The 12,671-nt window shown below is 45.2% G+C and overlaps 1 protein-coding gene across 1 annotated transcript in view; it reads right to left on the bottom strand.

The window, feature by feature from the left end:
* Nucleotides 1–6: 6 nt before the first annotated feature.
* The window catches only part of LOC101347347 (P2X purinoceptor 7), a 30,469-nt gene continuing 17,804 nt past the window's right edge, over nucleotides 7–12,671 (bottom strand). The window contains exons 2-5 of the mRNA XM_023733822.1: nucleotides 8,866–9,034; nucleotides 7,701–7,769; nucleotides 5,051–5,123; nucleotides 7–3,521 (exon numbers count right to left, since the gene is read on the bottom strand). Of these exons, the coding sequence (XP_023589590.1) occupies nucleotides 3,421–3,521; nucleotides 5,051–5,123; nucleotides 7,701–7,769; nucleotides 8,866–9,034 (412 nt within the window). The 3' untranslated portion in view covers nucleotides 7–3,420. The remainder of the gene's footprint in view (nucleotides 3,522–5,050; nucleotides 5,124–7,700; nucleotides 7,770–8,865; nucleotides 9,035–12,671) is intronic.

Genomic DNA, 12,671 nt, shown 5'->3' with positions numbered 1-12,671 from the left:
TCACACTTCTCACACACTGACATAATGGTATGTTTATGTGTGTGCAGTGGTGTGTTGGTAAGTTCTTAACAACTAGCTCTCCAGGAAAAAAAGTAAAGCCCTGTATTACAGCATTTGCTAATTATTGAAATGTAACTATTCCTACCTTGACTGGTTTCAAGCTACCAACTGGACGTCACTGAACTCAGAGTTGGAAAAACTAAAAAGAAGCCAAACCCATTGCCATTGAGTCAATTCCGACTCACAGCGACCCTATAGGACAGAGTAGAACTGCCCCATAGGATTTCCAAGGAGCCGCTGGTGAATTCAAACTGCCAACCTTTTGGTTAGCAGCTGAGCTCTTAACCACTGTGCCACCAGGGCTCCAGAGTTGGGAAGGGATGAGCATAATTGGCTCAGAACTGGAACAAGTCAACTCCACCACACCTTGTTTGTGTCTTTCCCAAAAGGCTTGGAGCTCCTGCAGGGCTAGGACAATAATTTCTTATTTTGGCATCCCTAGCTGTTAGCATAGGGCCACACAACACACAGACTGACTAAATCACTATGTTATTGTTGTATACCATGAGTTGATTCCTACTCCTAGTGACTCTGTAGGACAGAGTAGAACTGCCCCATAGGGTTTCCTAGGCTGAGATCTTTACAGGAGCAGATTGCCAAGTCTTTTCTCCCAAGAATGGCTGGTGGGTTTGAACTACCAACCTTTTGGTTAGCAGCCAAGTGCTTAACTGTTGCGCCACCAGGATCCTTATATAGTTGACTAAATCAGTCCTTTTGTGGAGGTTCTGAGTAGTGTGTAATTTCCTCATGAGTTAGAGTAGTGAAAATTCTAGATTACAGGAAGGTCCATCCAGCCAACCAACCATCTGTGCATTCATTCATTCAGCACATACTGGTTACAGTGCTGCACACTGGGGATGTAATGATGAACAAGACAGTCAAGGATTTTATCCTTATGAGTTGACAGTTTATTAAAGATGCAGAGAATCAGCTATGGATAAAGAGAGACAACTGGTACCCTGTTGCCTGGCTGAGTAGGTGGCAGATACATATTGGGAGTAGCACCAGGAAAGGGTGGAGGGTATTTGGAAAGAGGAACCAAGAATGGTCTGCCTTTTATTCCAGGACTTTCAGAACCTTACACTTTGACTCTATTTGGGATGTAGCTGTGGGGAACAGTGTAATTTTTGCCTGTCCAGCATCCATTCCCCCTTCTGGTAATAACTAACCAGGTAACTCATTGCCATCAAGTCGATTCCGACTCATAGTGACCCTATAGGACAGAGTAGAACTGTTGCATAGGGTTTCCAAGGAGAAGCTAGTAGGTTTGAACTGCTGACCTTTTGGTTAGCAGCCATAGCTCTTAACCACTGTGCCACCGAGGCTCCTTCTGGTAATAGTGCCTCAATTTTCTGCCTTTGGGGAGGCCATCTCTTCCACTGTCAGTCCAGAGAGTTGGGTGGGAATGACTCCATCTCCTACCCACCCTACAGCTCCTTGGTGGGCAGGTGACCCAGGCCCTGGCTGCAGTGATTGGGTTGTAGATGGTCACCATGACTCAGGCCAATGAGACCATTCCAGGTCTTCTGTGGGAACTACTGGGAAAGAGAAACTCTCATTTCCTGCTGGGATTGTTAGTAGTAAACCTGGAGTTCCCTAGGACTATGGTGTGAGAAGAGCCAAAATGGAAGAAAGAACAGCAGAGAGTTAGAGAATGCGAATCTTGATGACAGCATTTGAATCCTGGATCAAACCTTGCTTGAAACCAGTACGTTTAGATTCCTAATTTACAAGAGTCAAAATAATACCCTGTTTTTTTGTGAGGCAAGTTTAAGTTGAATTCCTGCACTAGCAAAAACTTCTGACAGGCATCTGCAATGTGCCAGACTCAGTGCCCATAGCATATTCTAAACCCCACACTTCTGGGCAACACTCAAAGAATCAGAAAACTACAGGATCCTGTAATTTTAAGGATCACAGCCCTGTATCTCTCTCTCATCATACTTATAACTTTTTGTCTTGAGTTACAGCTCCCTGTGTACATATATTATCTCCTCTATTAGACTGCAGGAGCCTTCAGGTCTGCTCCATACCTGGGTTTTCTTGGCTTTTACATAAGACTTAGCAGAGTCTCTTGCACGTAGTTCATGTGAAATGCATATCCAACACTTACTAGGTGCTAATGGTTGTGTTGAATGAATGATTAAATACATTATCTTATTGAGTCCCCTCTATATGATATATGAGGAAACTAAAGCTCAGGGAGTTGCTTGCCCAAGATCATGTGAAAAATGTAGCTCAGGGACCAGCACATTGGAGGTACAGGTGGTGGCAGAGCCAGAACTGAAAGCCACAACCAATCAAAGGGAGTGCCTTGAACCAGGGACTACCAGGGTAGGTTGATGTCCCGTCCAGCCCTGGACTTCCCAGGCCCTGAACAATCCCTTCTGTGACAATTCCTTCCCTGAGCTAGAAATAAACCTGGGTGATGTCTTTAATGATTGAGGGCTAGTGACGCTGCCTAGTGCACCCACCCTGACATTGGGGACTTTTGCCTGAGCCTTCTAGAAAGCCAGTTTGGGGCATTCTTCCCTTTGCCCGCAGATGCTGATGGAGTGGCCCTGAGTCACATTGGTCTAGCACTGTGCTATCCTTTATGGTAGCCACTTGGCATGCATGGCTATTTAATTAAGTTAAATTAAAAATTCCGTTTCTCAGTTGCAGTGGCCACATTTCAAGCGCTTAATAACCATATGTAGCTAGAGGCTACCATATTGGACAGCACATTTCCATCATTGCAGAAAGTTCTATTGATCAGTGCAGGCCTAGAACCACCACACTTCTAGGAGCAGAGCATCTGTGTGTGTGTGTATGAGTGTGTGCATGTGTGTGTGTGCGTGTGTCTGAGTGTTATTGAGGGGTTACTATGAGCCAGGCACTGGGCTCACTTGATAGGTGTTGTACAAGCATCATCTCATTTAATCCTCATAATAGCCCAGTGAGGTCGGTGTAATTATTATCATCATTTTACAGATGAGGAAACGGAAGCTCAGAGAGGTTAAGTCACTTGCCCAAAGTCAAACAGAAAGAAAGTGTCAGAACGAGGATTTGAGTCCAAGTCCTTGTAACTACTTTCTGCTGAAATACATTTGCCGTTGTGTTCTCTGAGACAGTTTCTGCCCGTGGGTACTCAGGGTAGTAGCTATTTACCAGCTGGTAGAGAGTTATTTCAGTAGTTTCACAACCAGCACGGCCCTACCAGTCACCACCAGCTTTGTGCCAAGCAGTGTGCCTGGTGTGGGGGTCACCAAGCCAGGACGACCGAGGACTTTGCAGGATTGCACTGAAAAGGGAAAGCCCTGAGCAGCCCCTGGCAAGAACTTCTGCTGAGGGCCACCGCATCTGTCCCCACCATGCAACTCACCGGGGGGCTTCTTCCACTGCCTCGACAGGGCACCAGGCAGAGACTTCACAGGTCTTCTGGTTCCCTTTGTACTGTACACACTTTCCAGTCTGGACTCCTGTGGAATCAAGGGGTGGTAGGACCACCAAAGTGAAAGAACCATGGAGAAGAAATTCCCCAGGAGGCAAATCATTAACTCATCCATGAAAAACTCCTAAGCACAAATGTATATGAGATAAATCAACCTGAGTGAGACTATTTATGCTTCTCAAGGAAAACAGTTTCAGGTTCCATGAAACCGCATCCTAACCACAAACGTACGTAACGTAAATCAAACAGGCAAAACAACGCTAAGATTTTCAAAAAAGGAGCAAAGAGATCCAAAAGAATTGAAAGCAGGGACTCAGACAGGTACCTGTACGCCAGTGCTCATTGCGGCACTATTCGCAGTAGTGAAAAGGTGGAAATAATCTAAATATCCATCTATAAATGAATGGATAAACACAATTATTGAGCCATGAAAATGAGTGAAGTCCTGATACGTGCTATGACATGGATGAACCTTGAAAACACGATGCTAAGTGAAATAAGCCAGACATGAAATGTCATATGTTGTATGATTCCTCTTATATGAAATATCTAGAACAGACAAAGTCATAGAGACAGAAAGTAGACTAGTGGCTACAAATAGACTAATGGTTGGGGTGGAGGGGGAAATGGGGAGTTACTGCTTAAGGGGTACAGAGTTCTGTTTGGAGGGATGAAAAGTTTTGGAAATAAATAGTGGTAATGATTGCACAACATGGTGAATGTACTTCATGCTACTTAATTGTCCACTTAAACATGGTTAAAATGGCTACCTTTATATATATATTGCTACAAAAAATTTTTTTTAAAAGTTAGAGCACAGAAAGACTGTGTATTTTTTTTTTTTTTAATAAAAAAGTTGCCTGAGAGGGAACTGAATAGGTATATTATCTTGCTTGATATAGATAGACTAGAACTTGGCTTCTCAAATGGGCATCGGAGTACCCCTAGGGTCCACAGCACATTCCAGGGATGTACAGAGTCACAGAATAAACATAGCGGATCTTCCTGGAGCCTCAGTGGTACGAACAGATTTCAGGGAGTAAAGTTAATTAAATAGTAAATAATGTTAAAATTACTTCTGTATCAGCTCAAACACTTATATTATGGAATCGAACGCACCTTCACGTGCCTTTGTAAGTTAAAATACAAGACACAAAATGGAAATTCTGCGGGTTGCTATGGGAATTGCCCCCAGGGGCCCTGGGGTACAAGTTCATGCTCCTTAACCTTTGGGGATAACTTAGAGGAACAGTTTAGAGTAATCAGATGGTGCTATGGGCCATCTGAATGTTTCTGCCAATTAGAACCCTGAGCCTGCTAATTCTGCTGGGCTCTCAAGAGTTCCCCTCACTGGGGATTGGGAGTCAGGTTCATGGTCAGCAGTGGGCCTCTGGGGACAGAGCCGAGGCACACGCAGACTCCAACTTGCCTGTGGCGTGGTGGTGGCGGAAGGAGGCTGAATGCCAGACAACTAAAGAACTGAAGTGGGCATCACGAATGTCGCCATGATGCCAGTCCATCCCACCCCAGGGTCTCAGGAAAAGAGACAGAATGTACCTTTGCTCTGCGGGTCCATCCATCCTTTTTTACAGTTCCGGTCACTGGAGCAGAGTGTCCTGCGGGTGGGGTACTATGGGAGAGATGGGACGATGGGGAGCAAGCAAAGGCAGCACTAAGACACTTACAGGCGGTGGCTGTGTCCACTCAGGAACCTGCACACAGTGTTCACGGCGGCACTATTCACGATAGCCAACAAGTGGAAACAACCCAATGTCCATCACCAGACGAGTGAATAAACAAAACATGGTGTATTCACACGATGGAATATTATTCAGCCGTAAACAGAAATGAAGTCCTGATAAACGCTACAACATAGATGAACCTTGAAAACATGTGCTAAGTGAAAGATGCCAGTCACAAAAGGCCACATATTGTACGATTCCATTGATATGAAATGTCCACTTATATGAGGCAAATCTGTAGAGACAGGAAGTAGATTGGTCTTTTCCTGGGGATGGGGGCAGGGGGAGTGGGGAGTGACCACTAATGGGTATTGGGCATCTTCTTGGGGTGATGAACATGGTCTGGAATTAGATAGTAATGATGGTTGCACAGCTCTGTGAAGTTACTAAAAACAAGTGAATTGTATAAAGTGGTGACTCTTATGGCATATGAATTATATCTCAATAAAAAAATAAAAACAAATAAACATTTAAAAAGTGGATGCCAAGGAAGCCAGGGACACTTTCAGGGAGCAGGTGGAATGATAAAGACAGGCACGAGGGCTCAGCAGGAAATTGGAAATAAAGGACTCCAGCCAATACTGGCTTCTGGCCCGAGAAAATGAGGGCAGCCGGCTCTCAGGCTGAAGGGCAGAATTAGGGAAAGAGAATCAAAAGAACTTGGTTTATGCATATTTGACTTCCTGTTTCCTTGGCAGCAGGCTTATGGCCAGTCTTGGGGAAACCAGAAATTGGCATAGGCGTCAAAGAAGCCTCAGCTCCTTATCCTCTATGCGGTTTGTGGCTTTTACAGAGAGAGACGCGGGGGGGGACCCAGGTCTTGGATGCAGGCACACCTGGGTTTGGCAATAGCTGTGCTATTCTCTGGCTGAGTGACCTTGGCCAAGACACTTCCCCTCTCTGAACTTCAGTCTCCTTATCTGTATAACAGGAGGATGCACAGATCTGTCTTCTGTGGTGGCAGTGAAGACTAAGTGAGTTATGACAAGAAGGGGTTTGGTCACTGAGGGGGCAGTGGTGGTTCAGTGGTAGAATCCTGCCTTCTGTGTGGGAGACCCAGCTTCCATTCTTGTCTGGGGCACCTCATGCACGCCACCACCCATCTGTCAGTGGAGGCTTGTGTGTTACTAAGATGCTCAACAGGTTTCAGCAGAGCTTCCAGACTAAGATGGACTAGGAGGAAAGACCTGGTGATCTATTTCCAAAAATCAGCCAGTGAAAACCCTGTGGATCACAGCAGAATACTGTCCGATATAGTCCTGGAAGGTGAGCCTCCTGGGTTGGAAGGCACTACCCAAAAGTCACAAGAATGGACTCAAACATACCAACGATCATGAAGGTGATGCAGGACTGGGCAGCATTTTGTTCTGTTACAAATAAAGTCACCCTAAGTCAGAGCCATGGAGCCCTGGTGGCTTAGTGGTTAAGAGCTCGGCTGCTAACCAAAAGGCCAGCAGTTTGAATCCACCAGCTGCTCCTTGGAAACCCTATGGGTTTCTGCAGGGTCGCTATGAGTTGGAATTGACTCTATGGGAACAGGTTTGGTTTTTTGGTTTGAGTTGGAGCCAAATGATGGCAACTGACAACAGCAACTCCAATATGACCTCATGTTAACTAATTATATCTGCAAAGACACTATTTCCAAATAAGGTCCCATTGACAGGGTAGGGGTGCGATTAGGACTTGATCATATCTTTTTGGAGGACACAAATCAACTTATAACACCTACTTACAGTGGCTAGCTATCGTCTTTAAAAGCAGAGAGCAGGACTGTGAAGGCACAGAACATCAAACACATTTTGATGAGGAAGAATATTCCAGAAAGAGGTAGAGGCAGAGCAGGAGTATGAAGAGGGCAAAGCCAAGCTAGAAACGCTGTATGGAGGGTGAGAAGAGACAACATGGAGGATTTGCATTTGCTGTGGAGGCCAGAACTCTTAAGAAATGAAAGGCAAACTTGAGCTGCTTTGCAGTGCTTCCCAGAACTGGCCCTGCAGACAGTTCACAGTGGATCACAGTAGGAAATGCTGTGAATGAAGACACCAGCCTTCTAACTCTGGCTCTGCCTCCAGCAAGCTGTGTGCCCTTGGGGAAATCACTTAACCTCTCTGAGCCTGTGTTCTGATCTGTAAAACGGGGCTGGAAATGCTGTTATCCTCCTAAAGTTGTGAAATACTGTGCAAACGCCCAGAATCACTGCTGTCATGAGCTGCATATGGAGTGAGAGATAGAAGGAGCAGGCCTCCAGCTGGAGACCGAGGGGACAGCTGGAATCTGGTGGCTGTGGAGAGCGCTGCTGTGTCCTCTCCTTTATCTACCCAGCCCAGTGCCAACCCCACAAAAAAAGGCTTAGTAAATATTTGTGGCCTCCAGTATACCTTGGGCCCCAATTTCCATTTCCTTTACCCCTTGCCACCTCCGGGAACTTTCATCACCCGTCCAACCACTCCTGGTCCACTCCTTACCTCAGGACAAAGCCCCTGAACTTGGCCTTCAGTCTTGAGAAAGTTTGTCATCAGAAAGAAGGAGTTGCCCTGCAAAGAAAAAGGAAACAAGCAGGAAAATGCGAGGCCTTTAGAACAGAACCACGTAAGCATAATAACCCGACAAGCTGAGCGCCCGGGGGCAAGCCTTCCCACTCTTCTAAGCTTCAGGGTCTCTGAACAACTCAGAATATGCCAAAGGGCTTAATATATCAAAGCTGGATGAGCCTCCCTGCTGAGCTGAGGAACATTCAAACTGAGTATTCGTTTTCCATGCCAGTCTCAAAAGCAGCCTTTTCATTTTTTTGACACAGTAAAATCCCATTAAATTGAAGAAACTCCAGGGACCTGAGGAGGCGGAGGTGGGGGAGTGTGGGCTTCATCTGAGCACTGTTCAGATTATCCATGACTTTAATTGAAGGGCATTAGGGCATCCCACCACCTGGGAAACAGCTGGAGGCGTTTATGACCTACAGTGAGAAACAAGCGCAGCAGCTTGGGTTTTGCAGCTTTGCAACACCTTCCAACTCGGGGCTGTAGATGTGCCCTTTGGTCCCTCCCTTCCCCCATCTGATCGTTACCTTTACTGTTCTCAACCCCCGTTTTATGTCCCGTTTGATAATTCTGCTTTGATTTTCTCTTCTCGGAAATTTAGACTGTGTGTCGCAAGCCCTTTCTCTGCCGTCCACACCTCTTCCCTCTTAGTCATCTGCATCCTTTCTTTGTGCAGATGAAATACTCAAGTTTGAATTGGTCTCAAGGAAACATTTTTGTTGATAAAATGCCACATACACAATATAGAAGGGCTGGTACTCTTTGGGTAGAAAGTTCCTTGCCCTTCTGAGTCTGGACAGACCTTGCTGACTTGATGGCCCTGCTTCTAAAAAGCCGTGTATAAACCAAGTGTGAGTGAATCAGACTGTTTGAAATGCACCAGGACACGCTGCTATTTTGAGAAACCCTGTAGGATTTGATAAAGCAACGAATCATCCCGTCTTCAGGCTGCTGGATCTGACCTAGTTTTGCAATTTTAGGTTTTCTCAGTTGGGATTTTCATAGGGCTGTTTAAGTAGGGCCAACCAACTCTCCTTTCTGGAGGGAGCCTAAGGCCCCAGTGACAGTGATCAGAATGTGGACAGATGCTCACCTGCAAAGGGAAGGTGTAATCTGCAGTGTCAAAGATGTTCCACACTGTCTTCTGGACTCCATTCTCCATAATTTCCTCTTTTACCTCTGCTGTCCCCTTCACCTTGGTGTGCACAGAGCTGATGACAGGCTCCTTCTTTTGGTATAGCCTGTCACTCCACAAAGCAAAGCTAAAATGGCAGACACAGAAAAGCACCGATGGTTTTGTTGAGGGAGGCATGGTGCAGTGGTTTTGGATGCAGATTTCAGAGGCTGCCTCCTTTCAAATCCTAGCTCTGCTGGGTGACTTTGGGCAAGTGACTTAACTTCTGTATGACTCACTTTCCCCATCTGTAAAATGGGAAAAATAGTCATACCTACTTCATAGGGTTGCTGGGAAGATTAAATGAGGTATGGATGCAAACTCCTTAGCACAGTATCTAGCACATAGTAAGCACTCAGTATGTAGAAACTGCTGCCCCCAATCTCAGCCTCTAATATTGCCTAATAGGGACCTTAATTCACAGGAGACAGCTTCTCCAGTACCAGCATCCAGGTCAGTCCACCACCTTTGTCCTGGGGCTCATTAACACGTCAGCATTTTCCTGTCTAAGGGTATGCCTGGTGGGTCAGCCACCTGCTTTCCAGGAACACTCACCTAGTTTATAAGTAATATCGATAATAGCAGCTACTATCTATTGAACACTTACTTAACTTAGTTGGTTAAGCACTCGACTACTAGCCAAAAGGTTGGTAGTTCGAACGCACTCGGAGGCACTTTGGGAAACAGACCTGGGGGTCTGCTTCTGAAAGGTCACAGCCTTGAAAACTCTGTGGAGCTGTTCTACTTTGTACACACGGGGTCACCATGAGTCAGAATCGACTCCTTGGCAACTAACAACTATACTATGTACCAAGGACTTTACATAGATCATTTCCTTTAATCTTCCCCTTTTGTAGCTGAGGGAATGGGCCTAGAGAAGTCAAGGAACTTGGCCGAGATCACACAGATAAGCAGAACTGAAGTCCACATTCAATCTACCTTACCCCAGAGACCTCTTAACCACTGTGCCGTACTTGTTCACGCATGCCATGGCTCTGCCTCTGGCTTCCTGCCTTTTGATCAGTTCACTAGCTGTTAATACCTTCTCCATAACATGAATCCAAATTATCATGATAGGGGAGGGAAACAGAGGGAGAAAGCTAAAAAAAAAAATTGAGTTTGAAACCTGTTAGATTTCCATTTGTCTGCTTTCGCTGTCTCCCACTGCCCTGAATAATTAAAAAACGGTTAATTTTAAATGCCTTGTTTACTCATTCAGCATAGCTTTATTTAGTCCCTTCTCTCTGCCCAGCTCCTGAGTGGTGTTAGGAAGTGAAAGCCAGTGGCTGCCCTCTTTGAGCTGACCTTGAGAAGCCAAGACAAGGTCAAGACTTGGCTACACAGTGGAATCACTCAGGGAGCCTTCAAAACTGCAGCTCTCCTACACCAGTGTTCACTACAGCACTACTCACAATAGCCAAACAGTGGAAATAACCCAAGTGTCCATCAACAGGTAAATGGATGAACAAACTGTGGTCTAGCCACACAACAGAATATTATTCAGCCATAAAGAGAAACGAAGTTCTGATACATGCTACAATGCAACGTGGGTGAACCTCAGAACATTGTGCTAAGTCAAAGAAACTAGATACGAAAGATCAAATTTTTATGGTTTTATGATAACGGTTTTATTATTCCATTTATATGAAATATCCAGAATAGGCAAATCCATAGAGACAGAAAGCAGATTGGTGGTTGCCAGGGGCTGGAAGGAGGGGAGAACTGGAGTAACAGCTTAAGGGGTATGGGCTTTATTTTGATGTGATGGCAATGTTTTGGAACTAGAGAGCGGTAGCGGTTGCATAACATTGTGAGTGTGTTATGTGCCACTGAATTGTCTACTTTAAAATGGTTACTTTTATGTTATGTGAATTTCACCTCAATTTTTTAAAAAGGAAAATATATGTATTTACAGATACAGGCATATGTTGTAGAAATAGAAAAACAGACAAGGGTGGTGTTTATAAGTGGAAAAGAAAGGGAATGAGATGAAGAAGGGGTTTGTAGGGAACTGAAGCTGGGTTCACTTTATTTCTGAAGTTGGATGATGGTACATAAGTGTTTATTATTTATTCTCAATACATTTTGGAATATCTGTAACAGTCAATAAAAAAGAAAGCTCATCAAGAAAGATGCTGGGGCTATAGATAGAGATTTGAGATCCAGCCAGCATATAAGAGACAGAGTTATTAAATATATAATTCCACAGACATATAGGAAAATACTTGTTCAATAATATATTTCCTCTGATTCTGCAACACATACATGCTGGGTGCAATGTCTATTTATGTTGGGTATTGCAATATTCTCCCAAAATAACACTGGGTCAGTTTGACACACCGTTTGGGGAGCTCAATTCTGATCTCAAATTTATTCCAGAATGTACCATGTGGAATCCAACCCTCTCATGATCAGAAAACCTGTCTTTGTGTAATAATGAGCATGTAATTTTAAGACTTGAAGTGCATCATAGCTGTGTCAAAGAAAAAAGAGGGAGCAAAGGGGAGCTGGCAGTATCCCTAAGCCCTAGGACCATTCACCTCCAAGAAGCTGTAATTCTCTGCATTCTGAAGAAGCAAAACCACTGGTCCCTGGAGCCAGCAGGGGCCAGAAGGAGTTGGGAATTTACCTGGGCTCTTAGGATGGGTGAGATAGAGATGGAGAGAGGGAAGCTGGGTGGGAGCTTATGAGAGAGAAGCCAGAGCTCTTTAAGGAGCACTCCCAGGATGTCTGGCTGAAGAGGAGGATTGTGGAGGGAGCAGAGGAGGAAAGATGGAGGGTGAGGGCAGGCTGTGTAGCCCTCAGGCAGGCACTCTGCACCAGACTCAACAGATGTAGACTAAGGTGCCCACCGTGAAGATTTTCTTCAGGATCCCGAGCCACAGGCTCTGAACGTGGATGATTTTCACAGACTGATACTGGCATTGACAATGGCACTGGCCCCATGCCAGCATGGCTAGAGGGTATGTGAGGCTCCGCAGGGAGGAAGTGCCTTTCAGGAAAGCCGATCTCTCCCCATAAAATGGCGGAGCTTACTGAACAAAGGTTAACACTGAAGCGAAAGAGTAGGTTAACACTGAAGCGAAAGGGTGTGACCAAAAGTGAACTGTCGTCTTATCTGGTACCTGATGGCTATCTGGTTAACAGTGCTGGTAGCACCATTGTTTGGCAAATCCCTGACGGCCGCCACTGCTTTCCTTCTTCTCCACCTCTTTCATTTTGTTTTCTCTCTCACAACCGTCTGTCCGACTCTTGAGATCCCAGCATTTTCTCACCATCGGTGTGGTAGACAGAATAATGACTCTCCTCCCCCGTCAGAGATGTTTGTGTCCTCATCCCCTGGGGATTGACCACCATCTGTCTGTCTGTCTTTCATACTCTGGTGGTTTGTGTGTTATTGTAATCCTGGAAGTTATACCTCCAGTATTTCAAATACCAGCAGGGTCACCCATGGTGGACAGGTTTCAAGGGAGCTTCTAGACTAAGACAGAGAAAGAAGAAAGGCCTGGAACACTTATACACTATTGGTGGGAATGTAACATGGTACAACCACTTTGGAAATCCATTTGGCACTTCCTTAAAAAGCTAGAAATAGAAGTACCATACGATCCAGCTATCCCACTCCTTGGAATATATCCTAGAGAAACAAGAGCTGTCACACGAATAGATATATGCACACCCATGTTAATTGCAGCACTGCTCACAATAGCAAAAAGATGGAAGCA

Source organism: Trichechus manatus, unplaced genomic scaffold (genome assembly GCF_000243295.1).
Source record: "Trichechus manatus latirostris isolate Lorelei unplaced genomic scaffold, TriManLat1.0 scaffold00061, whole genome shotgun sequence".
NCBI classification, from domain to species: domain Eukaryota; kingdom Metazoa; phylum Chordata; class Mammalia; order Sirenia; family Trichechidae; genus Trichechus; species Trichechus manatus.
Note: the sequence above shows the minus strand (reverse complement) of the source record. Positions and strands in the feature narration are given on the sequence as shown.